At 49.8% G+C, this 22026-nt stretch overlaps 1 protein-coding gene across 3 annotated transcripts in view; it reads right to left on the reverse strand.

Annotated features, from left to right (window-relative positions):
- The window catches only part of LSP1 (lymphocyte specific protein 1), a 52923-nt gene that overhangs the window by 25110 nt on the left and 5787 nt on the right, over positions 1–22026 (reverse strand). The window contains exon 1 of one of the 3 annotated variants that reach the window (XM_065838837.2): positions 14857–15025. The exons of 1 other annotated variant lie outside the window; for it this stretch is intronic. In XM_065838837.2, the coding sequence (XP_065694909.1) occupies positions 14857–14915 (59 nt within the window). In that variant the 5' untranslated portion in view covers positions 14916–15025. Of the gene's footprint in view, positions 1–8869; positions 8893–14856; positions 15026–22026 lie in introns of those variants that run through there. One more of the 3 variants, XM_071809001.1, reaches the window with a different exon arrangement.

The raw sequence follows: 22026 nt of genomic DNA on the forward strand, positions 1-22026 counted from the left end.
GGGCTTCCTGCAGCAAGCAGGGGGCTCCTGCAGAGGACCATTCCCAACATGAGTGCTGGTCCTCAAAGCAGCATCCCCGCCTTCACCAACAGGATTCTGCAGTGGGACCGACCAACGTGCACGGACTGGGAGAGGGGTGCAGGAGAGCCTTTCCCAACCACAAGGAACATGTGATGCATATTCCCCTCCTCCCAGACCAACCACCTCCCAACAGGCCCATTGGGAAGTACCAAAGCAGCTTTGCACCTCAGGAAGGGGGTCTTGCAGTGCTGCAAGGAACGCCATACCCCCATCTCAAGCTTTGGCCCAGGGAGGGCAAGATCTGCACCCCAGAGTGTGAGTTTCCTTAAGCAGCTGAGCTGTTCCTGCCTGATCGGGAGCAGAGGGAACAGTAGTGGAGGACAGCGGCTGTGTCCTGCACGGCCCTGCCGAGCTTCCTTCCTCCTCTGCAGAGAAGAAAAACCTGCCCTGGCTTTTCCCAGGTGTCTCAGTTGCTGGATAATAACACCTCTGTCAGCAGGATGGCCCCTCACACCCCTGAGGAAGTGATAAGGTGGCTGCCACATTCCTCCTCCAGTGGTAGTGGACATCTGCATGTGGCATCAGCTCCTGCTCCACCGCTGGCAGCACCAGTTGGGATGCAGGCAGAAAGGGACAGGCTGGGGTGGCAGGGTCACCATTCACCCAAAGGATCTGCAATCGTAGACGGAGCAGAACAGGTCTGTCTCATGGACTGATGCCAGGGCAGATGTTGGAGCTGTTGGGGCTGGTGCTCCCTCACCCCACTCACCCCTGGCTCAGCCAGGTCTGAAACAGATCATGAAGTCTGTTTTGCCTGGCATTTGCAAGTCTATTTACAGAAATCAGAAATGCTCTTGTACAAGGCACACACATGGGAGCCAGGAAGGTGATCTCCCACCAGCAGCAGGACCCAGCCTGACCTGTGCCTTCCCTACTTCGGGCACAGCCCAAGGACTGCAGTCTCTATAGGATGAACCTGCCCAGTAGGAGACACATCAGTTCAGACTGAGGCAAAGAGCTTGTGGAAAGGAAAAGGAAAAAATGAACAAAAATGGCTTAGCTAAGCCTTGTTTCAGTACAGTTTGAGTGAACAAGAGGCAGATTTCAGCTGAGCCCAGAAGTGCCAGCCTGCCTGGCTTTGCCTACGGCCTGAACTATGAACCATGCTCTTGCATCCCTCTTGGGTCTCACTAAGATGCTGTTTTCATTTGAGGTTCAGGACAGATTCCCCCCTTTCCCAGCAAAGGAAAGGAAAAAAAATGTGATTCAGACATTTTGTTCAAGAACAAATTGGCTTTTCTAATTACCTTGTCAACCTTTCCAGGGGAGACTAACTCAGATCCTATTTTGCTCTGCAGCAGGTTGGACTGCTGAGATTAGCGGCAGCAGCATCCCCTTGCTGGTCACACCACCACCCCGGCAGGAAGCTGGGGGTGACCCCACATCCCTGCCCTCCCAAACTCCCACCTCCCCTCAGGCAGCAGAGTCGGGATGTGGAGCTGAACAGAGACAAGTCGCCCATCCCCACTGAGCCCATGGGGGAGTAGTGACTGAAGCAGATCCTAGGACACGGCCAGGAGACTTCTCTGCCACCGTGTAATTACTGCCTGCCTTATTTTGGGTGGGGTCTTTTTCCAAGCAGCAAATTCAGGAGCCCTTTCCCTTTCTCCCCCCTCATCATGCCTTGCCACCTTGCTCTACATGGGGGACAAAGCAGACCAGACCAGAGCCCAAGTTCCCCTCCTCCTTTTTCTACTCATCCCACACTCCTATTTATTGTTTTCTCCCAGGTTCCCATAGAAACCCTTGTCTGTGGACCTGGCAGGAAGCCACCGTGTTGTTGATTTTTTTTTAATATATAAATGAAGTCATTCATTAAACTCTGCCATGATCTCCCTCCCTTGTGCAACAGCTCCAGATAGTCTCCAATTCAGAAAGGCTCTTAACCCCCTCTTGCTCATATTGCCCCAGTTACGAGAAGCAAGGTCCATGTTTATGCCAGAACAAATTAGATTTTACTTTAATTTCTTCATTCCCTCCTCCAGCTCCTTGGGAAGCCGTTGCAGAGGCAGTGCTGCACCAACCCCCCAGCTTAGCCAGGGTGCCCAGGGGACCCCAAAGGGGGGTCCTTTCCAAACCACGTGAGCTTTCCATGGTGCGAGAGCAACACTGGTTGGCAGCCCTCTCCCTTTCCCAGTTGGATGTGACTAACTCTCTCCCCATGACCTCACCGGCTCGCTATTCTGTCCCTGCATCCTCCGAACAGGCTGAGGACAGGGCTGGGGGCGACTGTTTTGGGCAGAAGGATTTTTCTGCAAAAGCGGGAAATATCCTTCCCAGCTCCCTTTGCCGCAGAGCAAACTAGCTTCCAAGTTGCCCACCACCCTGCTGGGATGCAGGTCAGACACCCTGAGCATCCTGGTAGGGCTGTGATGCTGGAAGGTCCATGCCTGTTCCTCTTAGCAATAAGGGCTGCAGATAAAGCCCCCAACAAGCCCCCACTCACCCTGTGTTCAGAAATATCAGGACCCTCCAGCAAACACCTAAAATCAGTTTATTAGCAGATTCAGAGCTCATTCTAATGCTCAAACAGGCTGGCGGTGGAGCTAAGTTTAATAAGTGATGCTTTGGGGTTCTGCAGTCACACCCATAAGCAGAGGGAAAAGGACAATTCCTTTTTGACTGACCTAGCAGCACAAATATTTGTCTTCAGTGAAAAACAAAACCCCAACAAATGAGAAGCTAAATCTTGCCAAAGTGTTTGCATTTGGGTCAGCTACAAAGGTTTGTTGGACTGCAGACCAAATGTGCCATTTCAGTTTGGACAAGCCCAAGTGTGAGGAGGGGGTCAGCTGTTAAATTGCTTTTCAAAGCAAAAAGGTGGAAAGATTTAATTTCCAAATGGTTCTGTTTTCTAAGGAGGGGTCGTGGTCTCCCAGTTGCTCTAATTGCTCACAATCACTTTTGGTAACTCAACATGCTCAGCCCACAGCGGTATTGCACAACCATCTTTCCCATTTCTAGAAATAATTACCTGGCATTTCACAACTGGGCTGATACTGTGTACCTCTGCTTTCACCTCCAGCCAGTACTTTCCCAGGTCAGTCCCAGGCTGGGGAAATTTTGGGAAGAAGCAGGCTCATAGCTGCTGGTGAGACTGAGAGCTCCCTACTACATTTCACCCAACACAGGACGGGGAAACAGGAAGGAAGAAGTCTTGAAGCTCGAGGACTTGTAAGATGAGGTACAGCATACTGCACTCCTGCATCCAGTCAGTGCCTTTATAGAGGGATTTTCATGTGAGGTGAAAGGAAATTCACTCACTCACACAAACATTAGGGGGACTGAAGAAGGGAAGAAGGGAACACAGAGACTGCTCTGCTGCCCCAGCAGCCAGGAGCTGCAGCAAGGCTTGCTCCGGCAAGACCTCATCACTCAGCCAGGTCATTCTCTTATGTTGTCCCTACATCTCTGCCAACAGCTTTTGGAGGTCTTGGTTTGTGAAAAGACACTCTCTGTGGAAGGGGCTTATCTCTTCCTCAGGAGGTGACAAGATCCTGCAGGTCTAAGGACGGGCTGAAAGCACCTTGGTTCAGCTTTGGCCATGGAGTCACAGCTTGCCAAGTATCTGGGATGCTCAGACTTCTGCCCTGACTGTGGCCAGTTGCCCATTTCAGATCCAGCCTTTGACTTCGGCTCCCTTCAGACCCCCAGCCAAGGGAGGGGTTCTATTTCCATTCACCCTACAAAACACGTCCTTCTCCCGCAGAACAACGATACAGGCACCCACATTCTGGCTGCACTGTTCCACATGGCCACAAACACCCATTCCAGACTAGCCAGCATTGCTGGAAAGGTCATGTTTCCTTTGGGCAATTCCTCACCAGTGCTTGAGGAGATTATAATATTCAGGCGAGGGAAATTTCTGGCACCGGATGAGCTGTGTTTAAGGGAAATGCTGGAGACTCAAGGAGTCTTTTGCATGGCCGACAGCTCAAAGGAAGTTTTGCTGGCCCAAAACCAACCTTCAGCACTAAAGCTAATTCCAGAAAGTAAAATGAAATCCCTCTCAGAGGCTTTGGGCTTTGCAGAACTGAGCCAGAAAAACCCAGGAACCCTCTACCAGAACACTGGACATTCCTGTCTTCTGAGCTCAACAGGGTATCAGGCCAGAACAGTGTTGACTTTGGTCACTGCCTCTGTCGGGCAGGCTGCCCCCACAGAGCCAGGGTTCACAAGGGAAGAAGTTTTGGGAGCAGGGTATAGGAGGAGCTGTGTGCAACTCCTAGCATGACAACTGCTGTTTCCCAGATGATATATTGCCCCATCACCTGTAAAAAGCAACAGCATCTACCACCACTGAAAATGTCACCCACAAGAAAGTTGGGTGCATGAAGTAGGGAAGAACCGGGAAGGGTGGCCCTGCATCCCCCAGCAGCCATCCCGTTGGCCTCTCTGTTGAGGTTAGGGGAAAGGGAGATGCCACAAATGTATGTGAGGGAACTTGCCCTTCCCATGTAGTCCTTTGCAGCCTCCATTGCCCTGCCATGGTGCCAGATACAATGTTGGTGTAGAATACAGCCTGGGACTGTCAACAAGTTCACCTCTGCTGCCAAGCAGAGCTGCTGGGCTTTACTTCATTTATCACCTGTTTATAAAGGGCCCAGACGTGACTGGCAGGGGCGCAGCTCACTGTCACATGAAATGGGAGAGGACACCCTTAAAAGGCTACAATGGAGCATCTCCCTCACACACTTGACCTTCCACCAACAAATTAATCACTTATCAATCTCTTATAAACGGCATATAATGGAGCTGTGTGATTGAGTCAAGTATGCTGAAATACCCAGATAATACCCTCGCTCACATAATTCAGGACAGCTGGTATTAGACCACTGCAGGAGTCATGGGTAAGGACGTTTGGATGCAATGCATGGTCATACTGCCATGGCTTAGTGTCTCTCCATTCCTGCAAATCACATAGGGGCTGGCTCAAAGCAGTGTCCCTGGTGGCGCCTCACTCTGCAGGCACCCCTGTAGGGCACCAGTGTTAGGCATCAGAGTTCAGCATCTCAACCCCTTGTAAAGATCCCTCTAAGACCAAGGGCTTGTCCAAGGTCATCATAAAGCCAGGAAGACATAGGGAATGGAGCAGACGTCCAGCTGACATCCTGACCCCCTGTTAAACACCCTGTCAAGAAGCTACTGCTGAATGCCAGCAACCACAGCTGTGCTTTCCGACACCAGGGGACATGGGCTGGCAAAGCATTTACAGTATGGCTATCATAAGTCAGACAGCAAGCAACAGTTACGCTTCTTGATGGACGGGTTTCTGTGGCTTAAGAGTAACGTGGTTTGATAGCAAAGACTACAGCTGGGTAATCATCCCATTGGATAAGGAAGGGGCTGTGGATAGCGGTACAATAGAGGGAGACTGGAAAAAGAAATAAAAAACTTACGTCACCGCCTGGAGTTTACTGCAGCCTAGTCTTGGGGGAGATGGCTATCACAGCTCTGAAATATCAGTTTATCAGTCAAAGGCAGCCAGATATGCTGCACAAGCCTCTCCCTACTTACATTCATGTAATTCCTCAGCTGCATGGCTCCATTCAGAGTTCAGGCTACAGAGTTTGAACAAGAAGGGGGGCAAGGGAGGGAGGAAAAAAAATGTGTATATACGCTTCATCCTCAGCCTTTTTCTCATACCAAGCTTCCCTACCCCACCCATAGTTGCGCAGTCTCAGCCACGTCTTCCCGTTTCTCCTATAAATCACAGCTCGCCTTCAAGATCTGAGCAGCAGGGTAGAGCTGCTTCACACCCAGGGGCAGCTGTAGAGCCTGTCCCCACCGATGCGCTGGAGCTTGGGATTGCAGAAAGGCGTCACACACGGGGTGATAAGGACATGCCAAGGCATCTGAACAGAATATGATACAGCCTGAACTTTCATTGAGCAGAAACAGAAATAAAAACACAGGCAGCACAGCAGAGATCTAACTCCCCCTTAAAAATAAAAGCTACTCTTCTCTTTTAAAAGAATCTGGGGGTTTCTTCAGAAAAGGACATCCCATTTCTGCCCAAAGAAGGATATGTAAATGTGCAGCCATGCATCCACACGTGCCAGGTATAAAACTTTGCCTGGTTTAACCTTTGTTAAATTCCCCGCAGAAACTGACCTGTCACTGTGAGGTGACAGGCAGGGAAAGGCCTGAGCTGGTAATTTACAGCTTCCACAAGCAAAACAAGAGACATTTGAGAAAGCTGGTGGCAAATGGCAGGAGCAGATCTTGGAGGAGGCTCCAGACCTGGAGGACAGCGGCTCCAGAATGGCACAGGGGGTGGTCCACACTCCCAAACGCCATGGGTGATGCATAGCCCAGTTGCAGAGGCACGCGATGAGAACGACTGCTTCTTTTTATTATTATTGGTTTTAATCATGGCAGACAGAATCCAAACGAATCCCTTACAAGATGACGGATTGCACCCCCAGGACTGTGGGTCCTTAGCACACAGATAGGCTGGTGCAGTAATGTATTAACATCACCGGTCAGGAATTTGGCGGGGAGTGGGGAGGAAATGGCTGGAGTTTGAGCCCTCTCAGCACTCCATGGTATTCAGTAGGTGTGAGAAATTGGTGCCACATACAACTTCGAACCGAGGCCCTTTCTCACGGTCTCTCCAATTCAACCCTAAGGTTCAAGAAATCAGAGTTTTTTCTACAGTGCAGGAAGTCTGGGTTCTGTTTTCGCAAGGGAGAAGCATGCCAGAGGAGAAAATAGACCTGTCAGAGAGGTTTGGACTGGTTTATCCAGTTTTATATTTTATTTTTTCCCTCTTGGAGAGGGAAGCAAGCCCCCAAAGCCTCCTTGCCTCCACTACAGTCATCCAGCATCCTCCTTGATGCACCCAGGATAGAAAACAAGCCTGAGCCTAAGGAGGCAAGCAATAGCCTTACCCTGCTTCAAGCTGGGATTAAGAGTGAGATTTGTACCAGGCATGCTGCTTTTTATAGCACCACTGACTTGGTCATGAGTCCTTCATTTAGGCAGCCCTCAGGGTGACTCGGTCTCTGCAACCCCTGCAGCCCCCAGCAGCAGGAGGGAGTTTGCTACCCAAGCACTGGCAGGACGCAGCAGAGAGACCGTGGGAAGACACTGCTCCACTCCCTGGGAGAGCTGAGGTTCTCTTCGTTTATGGCCATTCCTGATGAGTTGCACTGCAACAGGAACCCGAGTCAGCATCAAGCCCTTGGTCCCTGCTGCGCTAAGGCAGCTTGTCTTCATGAGAAAAAACAGTCGTGTCCCAAAATACTGATTGCAACTCCCATACAAGTTTAGTCATACAAATGGTGGGAGAAAGGAAGAGAGCCTGGAAGCTGAAAATTTGTTCTTACACGCTATCCCAGCTGCAAAGCCTCAGACCTCAGTGTCCCCACCCAGTGCTCTTTCCAGCTGAACCACGCTCAGATGTGTGGTGGTCCTTCTCCAGCTCAGCAGATAACCTGCAGCTGCAGCCCCAAAATTTCCATGGGCTCGAGTTCAGGCCCTAAATATCCAGTTGCTTGAGAGCAGGTAAAAGTTTGAGTCAAGAAAGGCTAAAAGGAAAAACAAAACAAAACAAACAAAAAACCAAAACCGTCAGCTGGCTTCTGGGAGAAGTCAATTGTGGATGGAGTGCTCCTGATGAAAAATGCCCCAGGGCTGGGAAAATCTGGGAATGGATCCATGGGGTGCTCAGATGGGATGGGTGAGATGCCATCACTAGAGAGAGAAAGATGAGCTGCCCTCCTTGGAGTGAAAGCAGAAGGTGGGCATCCCATGAGGTACCCAGGGAGTGGGTACCCACCATGAACCAGCTTGGTCCCTTACCCTCACCCTGACCCCCAGCTCAGCTGGGCTACAAAGCCTCAGGTCCCTCCTGGCTTGAAAAATGTGGTGACATCATTCTGCAAGCATCACCAAAGACAGATGTGGAAAGCCCCCGGACATGCCCCACCAGTGCTGGGCAATCAGTCTGGCCCAAAGGGCTTTCCCAGCCACTCCTCTCCACCAGCAGTGTCTGGTCACCTCTTCCTTCCCATCCGCCTTCCACTCGTGGGGTCAGCAGATGTGCCCATCGGGTCTGCCTTGGCCCAGTCATTGGGACACAGAGGGATGAAAAAAAGGCCAATAAAAACCACATGAAAATAGGGAGGGTTTGGGAAGGGGATCACTGTGATGGGTGAGCCCTGCAGGGACCACAGGCTCCTTGTGAAAGGTTGTGGCAGCATTGCAAAGTATGAATTAGACTGATGAAGACCTTGTGTCACCCGCTGTCCCCATACCAGAATCTCTCCCTCCTCCACCATGCATCAGCACTGCTAATGGCTTGTTCCTGCACATTCATTTTCCCCATCTCCCCCTAAAGAGCTGCCCCACTTTTTCAGAGCAAGCTTTCCTCACTCCCTGCACCTATCCACAACCCAGACAGGTGGGGTGAAGAGATGCTGCAATAGCCCTCAGAGGCAGTAACTGCAACAAATCATGCCCAGACCATGTTCTGGCATCAAACACTCTCCAGAAAAATGTCCTTCCCTTTCAAAGCATCATCCATCCCTCCCAGGCACTCCAAGCTTCTTGTTCCTCAGGAGGTAAACACAGATATACTGGAGTAGCATCTTCCCTGCTGAGACACATCCTGGCAAGCTCCAGGAAACATTGCGCACAGGCAGAAAGGAAGGTTTCCCACAGAAGAGGGCAAAGCCCCCAGATCCCCGTCAAACTAAATATCACACTCATGACATGCACTAAAATTCAAGGTGTTCAGGGAATTTTAAAGCTACCCCTAATGCTGGGGGACAATGAGCATCACCATGGCATTGCTCAAAGAGGCTGTGCAGCTGCCTTGTGGGCACCAGGATCACAAGGGCTGGCATCAACTGGAGGCAGAAAGCATCTCATCATCTATGGAGAGACAAAACACACGGTGTGTGAGCATGATTTCAGATCTCACGGTTTGGCTTCCCATGTTAATGGCTCCACAAAAGATAAAGAAGCAAAGGCCCCATCCTACAGAGAAAATAATTAGGTTTCACACCCAATCTAATTTTCTGGCTCATTTTCTTCCCCTGAGCCTTTTCATTCTCAGGATTCAGTCCCCCTTCCCCAGCAGCATTATTTGCACTTCAGACTCTATGGTGTTGCAAAGACATATAATTATAGACACTTTCTTATTTGTTGCCCGTGCAGCAGCCATGCTTTGGAGCCCTGTTCTGGGCCAGGTCCCACATTGGGCTAAGAAGGGTACAAGCAGCATGCAAGAAAACAGTCCTTTCTCTCCAAGAACAGACCACAGCTCACTTCCTAATGACACCCAGGATTCACCCACACGCTGGATAAAACCCAAATCAGCTGAGATGAGAGTAGCAGCTCTTCTAACACACATCCATCCATACGCACACTTCACCCCACAGCTGCACACCCTAGGCAGGCACCAACAATCCAGCAATGAGGAGGTGACCATGGCAATCCACCACAGCACTTAGTGGGAACAGAGTCAACAGAGACCCGATAATCCAGTTTCGAGGAGCGGCACAGCTGATTTACAGAGAGGCTGATTTGTAGGTTAATTAAACAGCCATATTCTTTTGTGAAACACTCGAGGCTTGATAAATAGAGGGAGAATAAAATTCCAGCAGCAGCAGATAATGAACTGAATGAATCGACATGACAGGCATTGGATCTCTATCTTATTTATAGGAATTCATTAGAAGGATAAGGAAAAACAGACCACAATAACAAGATAAAGCAGCTAATGTTTAGAGAGGGCTTTAAAAAATGCAAAGTCTTGTGAGTATGTGAGGGATCACCACTGTTAACATGCTACAAAAGGGAGAAATCTTTCCCCAGGCATATCTCTATAGAGAGACTATGCCAGAAGAGGCAACAGGCAGGGTAAAAGAGGGGAAGTAGATAACCCTGCAATTGCTTATTCTTCCCTATGTCTTTCCCAGGTAATTACTTGGCCATTTGTGCTCTTGTGCTGTTCAGTCCAAGGCAAAACCCTGGGCTCTTTTCAGCCTCCAACCATTCTGATGTAAATGGCGCGCTCCTGCAAAGGGGTCGGTGACCACTCGTGGCAGGCAGAGAGGAACACAGAGGCTAATCTTTCCAGCCCACCTCCAGGACAGGATAAGCTGAAGGATGTTTTCCAGAGTGCTGACTCAGCGCCTAAGCCTGCAGTGCCTCTGATGCAGCCCACTGCTCTCCAGCACACACCGACCACCCCAAAGCCTGGCCTATGCTAAATCTGCCAGCATGGTCCACGGAAAAGCCATTTCACATAAGTTTGGCTCCTGGGACTGATGTTTGCGTGACGGCAGCCAGGGACTCCTGCTCCACATGCAGGCATGGGCCACTTTGTCTGAAATGCTGAGGTTTTGTGTCAAGGACAAGGCTGGATGGTCAAGCATTGAGACTCAGCTCTTCAACCCAAAATCCACAAGACTTTAACACTGGTTTCAGCTCAGCTATGGGACGGCCTGAGAAGCAGCTCCCTTGCCTGAGCAATGCTCAGAGAAGGTAATCCCTGGTTATCCCTGCTGATGCTCCGCAGCAGGAGCAGCCAGGTATATCTTGGCATCACACCAAAATCCCCAGTGCTCATGAATGTGAGCAGCCGTTTTCACTCTTGTGCTCCAGGTCACTGATGCACTTGGGCATATCAGAAGAGCCTACGCAGTTTAACCACTCTGCCTGCAGTCACCTTGGGACAAATAAAAGCAGAGCACAGCAATCTTGACAGCAATATATCTTCAAGCCAGGAGCCTCAAGTCACTCAGAGACTGAAGGAGCTTGTGCCTGCACCCAGGCAAGCAGGGCTTAGGAAGGAAACTGCTCTGCAAGAAAGTATAACTCCAACATAGGATGTGCTGTGCATGGAGCAGATCCTGCCTTTTCTCCTCTTGATTCCTGTGAGCATTAGTGGAGTTATTTGGGCATAACTGGTTAATATTCAAGGATCACCTCCTCCAAGCTCAGGAGTGATGCATCCCAACAAAGAGGAGGTCTGGCAAAAACACCAGGAGGCCTGCATGGACAAACCCAAACACAAAAAGGAAGCCTACAGAGGGTGGAAGTAAGGACAGGTACCCTGGGAGGAATACAGAGAAACCAAGCTGACAGGGATCAGGTTAGGAAAGCTAAAGCCCTGATAGAATTAAATCTGGCCAGGGATGTCAAGGGCAATAAGAAAAGCTTCTGTAGGTACATCAGTGGTAAAAGGCAGACTAGGGAGAATGTGGACACTCTCTAGAAGGCAACAGGAGACCTGGTCACCCAGGATATGGAAAAGGCTGAGATGGTCAATGATGTTTTTGCCTCAGTCTTCACTGGCAAGTGCTCTAGCCACAGTGCCCAAGTTGCAGAAGTCAAGGGCAGGGACTGAGAGAACAAAGAACCTCCCACTGTAGGAGGAGATCAGGTTCAAGACCATCTAAGGAACCTGAAGGTGCACGAGTTCATGGAATCAGATGAGATGCATCTGCGAGTCCTGAGGGAACTGGTGGATGAAGTTGCTAGACCACTTTCCATCATATTTGAGAAGCTGTAGCAGTCCAGTGAAGTTCCCACTGACTGGAAAAGGGGACACATAACCCCCACTTTTAAAAAGGGAAAAAAGGAAGACCCGGGATACTACAGGCCAGTCAGTCTCACCTCTGTGCCCAGCAAGATCATGGAAGCTATGCTAAGGCACATGAAAAATAAGGAGGTGATTGGTGTCAGCCAGCACGGCTTCACAAATCATGCCTGACAAATTTGGTGGCCTTCTGTGATGGGGTTAGAGCATTGGTGGATAAGGGAAGAGAAACCAACATCACCTACCTGGACTTGTGCAAAGCATTTGACACTGTCCCACATGACATCCTTATCTCTAAATTGGAGAGACGCGGATTTGATACATGGACCACTCGGTGGATAAGGGATTGGCTCAAAGGTCACACTCAAAGACTTGTGGTCAATGGCTTGGTGTGCAAGTGGAGACCATTGACGAGTGCCATTCCTCAGGAGTCAGTATTGGGACCAGTGCTGTTTAATATCTTTGGGGTTATAGACAGTGGGACTGAGTGCATCCTCAGCAAGTTTGCCAATGACACCGAGCTGTGTGGTGTGGTCAGCATGTTGGAGGAAAGGGATGTCATCCAGAGGGACCTTGACAGGCTGGAGAAGTGGGCCCGTGCAAACCTCATGTAGTTCAACAAGGCCAAATGCAAAGTCCTGCACATGGGTCAGGGCAATCCCAAGCACAAATACAGGCTGAGTAGAGAATGGATTGAGAACAGCTCTGAGGAGAGAGACTCGAGAGTGTTCATTGATGAGAAGCTCAACATGTCCCAGCAATGGCTGCTTGCAGCCCAGAAAGCCAACTGTCTCCTGGGCTGCATCAAAAAAAGTGTGACCAGTAGGTTGAGGGAGGGATCCCACCTGGACTACTGCATTCAGCCCTGGGGCCTACAGCATAATAAGGACATGAACCTACTCGAGTAAGCCCAGAGGAGGGCCACAAAATGATCAGAGGGCTGGAACACCTCTCCTATGAAGACAGACAGAGAGTTGAGGTTGTTCAGCCTGGAGAATGCTCTGGCGAGCCCTTATAGCAGCTTTCCTGTACCTCAAGGGGAACTAAAAGAAAGCTGCAGAGGGACTTCTTAGAAGGGCATGTAGTGATAGGACAAGGTATAATAGCTTTAAATTGAAAGAGGGTAGATTTAGATAAGATATAAGAAAGAAATTCTTCACCATGAGGGTGGTGAGGCACTAGAACGGGCTGCCCAGAGAAGTGGTGGATGCCACATCCCTGGAATTGTTCAAGGCCAGGTGGCATGGGGCTTTGAGCAACCTGGTCTAGTGGAAGGTGTCCCTGCCCACGTCAGGGGGTTTAGAAATAGGTGATTTTTAAGGTCCCTTCCAACACAAACCATTCTGTGATTCCATGATAAACCTGGATGAAATCCCTCACATATCTTCACACCCTACCTCCCTCCTCATTTGCAAGTGGGACTGGAAAACACAGCCACAAAGCCAAACCTCAGCCAGATTAAGTGTAATAACCCCACACAGGACAAAAATCATCCCAGGGTTCCTATGGCAAAAGTCCCTGTGAATCTCTAGAGCACTAAAAGTCCCTTATCTACAGCAGGAGGAACTTGGAGCCAGTATTAAGGACAAGAAAAGACTTCTGGCTTGGACTGTGCCGAGGACAGCCTCTTAAGATGACTCTTTGGTGTGTATGAAGTGCCATGTGTCTCCCCTTCCATCTGCCACTCTGCAAAATAAGTTGCCACACAGCTGCACTCAGGTGATTCCCACCCCAGTTCATTTGCCTGGCCCTCCTCAGTACTAGCTGGCCTCAAATCTGAGCTCATCCTTGCCTGCTGCACACCCACACAGAGGTTTCCATACGTCTCATGAGCCCCTGACCAAGCCCTGTTCTGAAACAGAGATCTGTATACCAAGATCCCAGTCCCTCTGGGCTGAGACCAGGGAAGGAGTGCAACAGGCCAAACAGGAGATAAACAAAGAGGAGTCAGCTCCTCCTGCCCACTTGCCATCCCAGGGGTCCGTGCAAGCAGTGGGAGCTTTTCTGACAACTCCCCTGGGTCCAGAATGGGCCCTGGAAGAAGGTCGGAAAGACTGGTTGGCTGTAGGAGCCAGTTTCCCTTCCAAGGCAAGAAACTCATTCAAGGTGTGAGGTTTAGAGGTCACATTACCAGCCAGGGAAATCCCAAACTGACTGGAAAATGCCCGTCCAAATAACCTCCACACCTCCACCTTGACATCTTCTACATCCCAGCTGGGATGTAGACCAGCTGATACTGGCAAGCACAAGGGAGCCCAGAGGTGCCTAAGACATGGGATGCAAGTCCAGCATTCCCTAATTGCATCTCTCACCCCTCCAGCTGGTCAATTAGACATGAAGAGGTGAGGAGTCCACCTCTTCTGCCCGGTCAGAGCCATCAGCATGGCACAGAATAAGCTCCCCCAGAATCGGCAGCCTGAGGAGGGTCCCAGAGACCCACAGAGGAAAGCAGCATTTCCAGCTCCCACTGAAAAGCAATATTTCTAGCCCCCAGGGAAAAGCAGAGTGACTGTGAGGAAGGGAATCCTAGCACTAGCAGACAATGTAGCCACCCTCCCCAGCTCAGCCCTGGTTGACAAATGGGAATAAACCCAACTGAACCGTCCACCTCCCTCCCCTGGCAATTCTACTCTGAGAGAAAGGTTTAAAGGACTATTACGATCAATTAAATCAAAAGAGCAATGTCAGCTTGCAGCCCTGGGAGAATCTGGCCCTTTACATATCTCTGAATAGAAAATGCTCATCACAGCATGCCCAGCGTACGTTTCCTATAAAAAAAAAAAAAAAAAATCCTTTTTTCTAGGCAGAAGCCTTCAGTGCTTAAGGGGCACAAAAAGACACATACTGAGACAGCCCTTGCACAGAGAGAAGGGGGAATCAGCCGGCTCAGGTGAGTGTCACAGTACAGTTGTGCTCAGTTATTTCAGTTGTCTGCTCCTGGAAAAGCCATCAGTAAGTTCAAATCTGCTTTTCTCATATTGCTTTTGGGGAGGATGGGGAGAGGGGGGCTATCTATTTTCCCTCCTCCTAACGCATCGCGTCTGCTGGAGAACCGGGGTGAGGAAGAAATTCAGCTCATTTAAAGGGACATTAAGACGGTCCATCCGGAATACAGTTCCTTTCTTCCCCCGGTACCCCCAGCCGCGACCCCCAGGCAGAGGCGCGCCCCTGCAGGCAGCAGCCAGCCTGGTCCGGACGCCCGCGGGCAGGTGGGCTCTCACCTGATGAGGTTCTGCAGGCCCTGCTTGCTGGAGTTCCTCCTCAGGATCGCGCTGGTCATGGTGGCTACGGCTGAGCGGCGGGCAGGGTCCCGGCTGCCACCCCCTTCCCCAGCGCCGCAGGCAGCTGCCCGCCCGCCCGGCGCTGCGCGCTCCCGCGTCCCCCCTCTCCGCCTTCAGGAAGTTCTGCAGCTGGCTTCCTTTTGTTTCTCCGAGCCCCCCCTGCTCCACACCCCCGGCTTGTCTCCTCCACCTCTACCTCCTCCTCCTTCCCCTCCGCGCCGTGGAAGTGTCACGGGAGAATCTCTCGGAGCGCAGCCGGCGGCGGGTCCCGCAAGCACAAAGCCCGGCGCTCCTCGATCCCCAGAGAGAAGGGCTTCTCCCCCTCCCACCTCTGCTTTAACCCTCTTCTCTCCCTCTTTCGTCTTCTCCTGCCCCCTCCTCCTTCCTTCAGTCAGTCCCACTCCCCCATATTTCGTCCCCCTGCCTTTTTTTTCCACCTTTACCACTGCTTCCCTTATTACACAAAGCAACGTGGGAGCAGAAACCCAGGTTGGCAACTTGTGCTCAGCAGGCTGTAAATCACTCCTGGTCCATTCACAGCAGACGTCTCCAGTGAAGGGCTCACCTCCAAACAGTCTCCGCATGATGAACAGAGAGCCACAACAATGCAAGAGAGGCTTTGTGTTTGGAAACACTGCACCAGAGAAAAATGTTCTCCTGGGATGGAGATAGCAGCTGGATTCTGGAGGAAGCCAGCCCCAGGCAGGCAAGAAGCATGCAATCTGCTTCTGCTCTCAAGCCTCCCCCTCACCTGCTCAACTGACCGACTCTCCCATGCCTCAGTTTCCCCAGTTGTCAAACTGGGCAAGAATAAAAAAGTCTGTCTTGCCTCCATGAAACACTGATATGTCAGGACATTAAAGAGGTGTGTGAGTGTTTGATGAAGAACTATCAACACTGCCACCTGCTAAAACAAAGTGACCATCTGCCAATGCATTCAGTCGAGTGTTCTCATGCTACCATGGACCAGTCTTGGGGAAAAAAAAAACCAAAACACCAGTCTTTTTTCCCTAACCTGCCTCTCCTGGTCCACGTGTGCTTTTTTGGGGGGAAGAGATCTTCTGCTCTACCAAACCAACTGGCACCTGAACTTGCACCCAGCAAGTTCCAGCCCTACCTTATACATCATGGCGCTCATGGCATGGCCTGCCCATATTCCCCTACAGTAAGTGGGAATATTCCTCTGGCTTTCTCCAAGATGGGAGCTGTTATGATGGGGCCACCCTGCAAAGACCCTCACCTCCCTTCTGCTTGCAGTGCCTCTCATCTCATTTACATGTTTCGTTTTAATTACTTCTGCAAAAGTGTTTCTCGCTGCCTGGTAAGCTGAAATGGAGAAGTTACCCATGAAATACATCCAGAAATCTCAATAAAAAGGAAGTACATTAAAGCCAAATCAGAGGGAAGTGTCTGCCTTCCATTCCACTATTTCTTCATTTCAAAACACCTTATTTTTTTTCTGCAGGTATTTACTAAGTATCCCCTAAATGATCAGGAGCAACAAAACCTAATAAGCATGGACACTGATAGTGACCTCACTCAGTGGGCTAGTCAGATGCTGTCACACTGCAATTTTTTCTTTTTAAATTTGGTGAGAAAATGCAAGAGATCCACCACAAAAGGTCTCTGTTGCTCAAAAAGAGCCTGTCCCAGCCGTGCAAGTACTTACAGGAGTAATTAGTAGCATTTGAACAATCCTACTGACTTCACCACAATTACCCACAGAGTTGAAATGAAGTATGCATCTACAGGGCTTTCTTTTTGGAGAGAATCAGCCCAAACCTGCCACTGATTCCCATAGTCCAAGTCAGCCAAGGATGCAAGACAGAGGAGTCCTGGCAGGCAGAGACGTAGCTAGCAGCCATGGGCCAGCAACAAGTGAGGGCTGAATGAAATCACAGCAACATTCTTATTTCAGGCAGAGATGCTGGGCGACCTGCAGGGTGCTGGCGGGGGCAAGGAGGGATGCAGCCGCTGTCACTAAGAGAAAGCAGGAGCTTGCTGAGTGTGGGAAGGGGAAGAGGTGATGGCACATCACTACCTACAGAGATGAGATCCTCTGTGTAAACAGGCAGAGGGAAAAGCTGTTGATTCCCCCAGGAAGAGAGCCTTGCCTTCACACCCAGGTTTGCCTTCTGGAGGATGCCAGCATGAGCTCCTCATCTTGCAAGCACTTGGCAGACTTCCAACCTAAGCCCAGGACTGACTCCCTTTGAGAGATGGGGGCCTTCAGTGAACAGGGCTGACAAAAACCATGCTTGGCTGATGAAATCCAGGACCAAAGAGAGGTCATGACATTAGCTCTTACTGGTCTAAGGTGGTAAGGTCATTTGGAAGCACCAGAAGTAAAGCAGTGAGGAAAAGGTTCCCTACATTACAACAGGCAGCCTTCTGAGCTCTGCATTGCTTCTGGGGAGAGAAATTCCCAGTACTGAACTCTGCCTGGAAAATCATCCTGCCTTCACAAGGTGGCCGTGCTGCTACTCGACCTCAGGGGAATTCTCCCTACCCTTCTTTCTGGCTTTCAGCTTTGACATCAGATATGACGAGAAAACCCATCCTTCCTCCAGCATTAGCAGGGTCCTACAGGACCACAGGGAGAGCAGAGCAGGACCCTCTTTCTAAACCCAAAGCTTGCAGGAAGGGAGAGAACTTGTGGACTAAGTGACATGTGGACAGATTCACTATCCCCATCTCTGTGGGGCACAGAGCATTTAAACTCACTAGTCAAAAGCACAAAGCCTGAGCCTAAGGGACCAAGGAGAAAGAGCAGTGCAGAAGAAATCCCACACCATCAACTTGCAGAACAGAGGCGCCTTCTGTCCCCTCTCCTCCCGCACTTGCTGCCGAGCCCAGGTGCATCAGAGTCATACCATGTATCCAAGAACAGTAAGGTCAGCATCAGTCCCACAGCTGCTCATATCCTTTCACAGAAACAAACCTCCCGGTCCCACCAGGAAGTGGGTAGGAGTGCAGCGGACACAGGAAGAAAAACAAAGAATTAATTCATCTGCTATTTTTTGGCACAGTTTAAGCTAGGAAAACCATCATAAATCTCTGCAGCAAAACTGCACCCCACTACAGGAGCAGAGATGCCTGGAGCACCCAGAAACACTCCACAGAACACCAGAGAGTTTCTCAGAGCTCTTCCCAGCAGCAGGGAAAGCAGAGAAGGTGAAATGTCAGGGGAGAGTGAGTGTTTCCATTGCTGTGAGGAGGAGGGCGGGAGTCCCAGAGAGATAGGACCGCACCATTTCCCATTAATTACACAATCACTCTGCTATGTAGGACTAGTTGCAAAATCAGTTGGAGGCTAACACATGGTCTAGGAAAAAAAAAAAAAAAAGACTCTAGTCCTGCTAGCAAAGAAATGCAGCCCGAGCTATTTTCTCCAATATTGCAAGGATGTAAAGCACTGTCAGTATAAGTCCCAATGCACAGCTGCTTCAAGGGCCAGTCCTTTACAGGTGCCATGAGCTGCCCGTGTTATTTTCAGAGGTACATGCCTGCATGTCAGTTGTAGGATCCCACCCAGAGAAGATGCTCCTGCAGAAACAGCCTCACCTTTTCAGCAAGGACTAAGCATCCCTGTCTCAGCTAGAGACCCTGCACTTCCACCAGCAGCCCCCCTAGGATGATGGAATAGATAGAGTCTCTCTGTTTTGCCTTTGCAGTGATACATCCTTCCCTCTGCCATCCCGAACTTCTCTCCCTATCCCAACATCTCCTCAACCTCTCTTCACCATGCACTAGCAATCCCCATTTTGAAACCAGCTTGGCAGACATCAGCACTCGCCCAGCTCCCTGGAGGCCTCAGTTCAGAGAGAGGTGCACACAGGTTGGTACATCAGCTATGTAGATTGTGTGGTTTACATGGTAGCCTGATGGATAGGGTTTGCCCATCTCACCTTCATCCCTAATTCCCAGTTAGCTCAGTCCAGCTTACTATGCCAGCACTCACTTTTGGGCAGCCAAATACAGAGGCCAAAACAGGCAGCCAGAGATAACCCCCAGGAAATAGCGCGTCTAGCAGACAAAAGTAACATGTTGTCTTCTTCACACCATAACAGCTTGTCACAAACTCCAGAAGCATGCTGTCTGGCGGGCAGAGCACCTCATCTGTGCGGTTAACTCAGGGTGCAGGGGAAGGAGTCCAGTCCCAATAACGCTCCTCAGCAACCGTCCTCTGCCATGAGTCAGGAGGGGACATTCCCTAGCCAACATGTGACCCCATGGGTGTTGAGGGAGGGAGTGCTGTAGGCAGGAGTTGTCTTGGCTCAGAGCTTTTGTCTGGCCCATGCACTCAGAAGACTATCATGAAGAACATGTATAATTGTGGGTTGGCTCCAAAGAGTCAATAAACACAATCTCATAATAAGTCTGAAGTTCTTGGCTTGGGTCAGTGATGACTTTCTTCCTATGATATCCGAAGAGGCAGACATACTAGAGAGAGAGGAAGCCAGGTCTAGAAGGAGCACCCCTCTTCTTCTTAAACCACTGCCATCCCTCACCCTCACACAGAATGGAGGAGGGACCCTCCCTGTGGGGCACCTCATGGGTACATCCTAAAATCTAAAGCTCAGTGAGAAGTAAAGATGCAAGCTTACAAACCTTATAAGAGAAGATGCTTTTGCTCCAGGGGTGATACAAATGAGCAAAAAAGATGAGGGGATCAAGGGAGAAGGAACCAAAAGGAACATCTGAAAACTGGATTTTAAAAAGGGGGAAGAAGTAAGCAGAGAGAGGTAGTGTAAACATTAACTGGGCAGCCCAGCATGGTTAAAGGAGATGAGAGCCCCTGTTGCTCTAGGTGCTGTGCAAACAGGGAGAGATACCACCTGAGTCACTCTGGTGAGCTAGCATCTGGGTTTTACAGACCAGGTCCGAGGCCATGTGACTCAGCAGAGCTCTGGAGGAGTGCAGCTAGTCCAGCACGTTGAGCAAGCGTGGTTACTGCAGGGTGCACCGTATCTATATATAAGGTTAAATCAACAAAGCCATTGCGAAAGAGACAGGAAGACAAAACAATGGCTGCAGATAAGACACTCCCGGCCCACACAGGAGGGTCATTACAGGACAAGAGAAGAACTACTGGCCCTGTGGGGACTGTCTCTGTCTCTTTGGGATGCCTCTCCACCTCAGGGCCAAGCAACAGGACAAAGGGCTCCAGCCAAGATGAATAAGCCATAGGCAATTGCTGATAAGAGGTTGTCCCCCCACCAGCAGACACTGTAGGAAATGTCTGAAAAAGGCCTTCTTACAGCATCACATTGCCTTGTCACTGGTCTTTGCTCACCGAGGTTTGGAAAGATGTTGAATTAATTTGAACTTTGAATGTCCATTTAAAATAAATGGAATGGCCTTTGCTTTGGCTAGGTGGATCAGATGGGCACTAATGGGCAACTGAAGATATCTTCAGTCATCTCCAATATCTCCCAAGTTTAGTGTTAGAGGAGCACAACCTACAATAGAGGCACCATCTTCCTTCACCAAGTGGCACCTGCGTGATATCTTCAAAGCATAACACAAAGCCAAACAACGCATTTTGTTGACAGGCTGTGGGATAGTACCACTGTGTGAGTACAGCCTTATGCTCCAGCCACACTGCTCAGCTGACCAGCACAGCTTTCAAGAAGTGAAATACAGCTTCTTCCTGGTATAAACTCATTAGCTCATCTGCAGCTGGCTCGAGGCTTTGATGTAGCACCACATTATGCAACACAAGCAGTTTTAGCAACATTAATACTTTCCTCACACTGCCAGGCTGGTTACTCCAGCTGGGGCCAGGGTAAACTAATGGACAAGAAGGAACCTCCAAGCATCACCTGACAGTTCCTGCTGCCAAGCTACACCCTCACTTCAAGCTGCACCTTGTCCTGGGGAAAGGCATCTGATCTCAGCTTGCCAATATCCATCCATGCCTCCCTCATCGAGCTGGGCAAAAGATAGGATCTGTTACAAAAGGGCAAGCAAGAGTACCCAAAAAAGCCTGAAGACCAACACATGCCTCTGTCAAGGGGGAAGATACTCATTAATGCTACAAAGTGAGGCCCAGCAAAAAGTTTAAATGATGATCCTTTCTGCACAAGGGACAGCTAAGCCTGTATGCAGGAGATGATGGCAACTGGAGCAAAAAAGCAGCAGAAGAGACAAATGGCACCCTAAGGAAGGAGAAGTCCCACCACAGCAGGGGTGGACAGCCTATATTTCACATTAGTCTGTCCTTGAGGACAGCTCAGCTCAGACACACTGCTGTCAGCTCCTGATACATAAGCTAAATCACAACTGCAAGGATGCACTTATTTTAAGAGGAAATAATTATTGACATCAATTTTATTGGGGGAGAACTTTGCCCTTCCCAAAGAGCTGGCAGTCATGATTGTTTGGGATCTGTCAATAGTTCAGAGTTTGTCAATGTTAATGGCTCCAGAGTAAGCTTTCACTGGAAGGAAAAGTGCTTGTGCAGCAGAAAAGCACATGCATGTACAAGCACACAAAAAGATATCATATTTTCAAACTGTCTGGCAAGGGCTTGATAAAAGGCATTGCAGATACTGTGTATTTAGCTGAAGCAAGCAACAGATACCTAGAGCTGGGAGAGAGACTTCTTGGTAATGCAGAATTAATCCCTAGTAAAGGATCTATTTTCAAAATGAGCATGTAAGTGAAAGAACTGGAGACCTCCAGCTGCTGCAAACCAGCACAGCTTTATGGCAGACAGTTGGATGGTGCTGATGTACACTAGCAAAAGCATTTGGGCCCACACATCTGTGGCATAGCAAGAGAAATCCAAACAATCTGACTTCCAAATAAACCAAGTCCTGCACATCTCAGACTGGTTGCTCCCAGGTAGTTGCAAGTTTTTAGACCACTGGATGCTCATCACCAATCAAGCTAATAATAGAAGCCCACTCACTGCCATTTCCATTCATTAATAAATTCAGCTGGGACAGCTCATGTATTTTCCTCTTTAGCCATGTATTCCCTGGACAATTATCAGACACACCAGGCTGGTGTGAATCACCATTGATCCGCTGAGAGAGGGTGAACACAAGTCGCTCCTGGGTTTAACACTCGCCCCATATGACTCAAGATGGAGATATCATCAGC

The sequence above is a fragment of the Patagioenas fasciata genome, chromosome 5 (genome assembly GCF_037038585.1).
Source record: "Patagioenas fasciata isolate bPatFas1 chromosome 5, bPatFas1.hap1, whole genome shotgun sequence".
NCBI classification, from domain to species: domain Eukaryota; kingdom Metazoa; phylum Chordata; class Aves; order Columbiformes; family Columbidae; genus Patagioenas; species Patagioenas fasciata.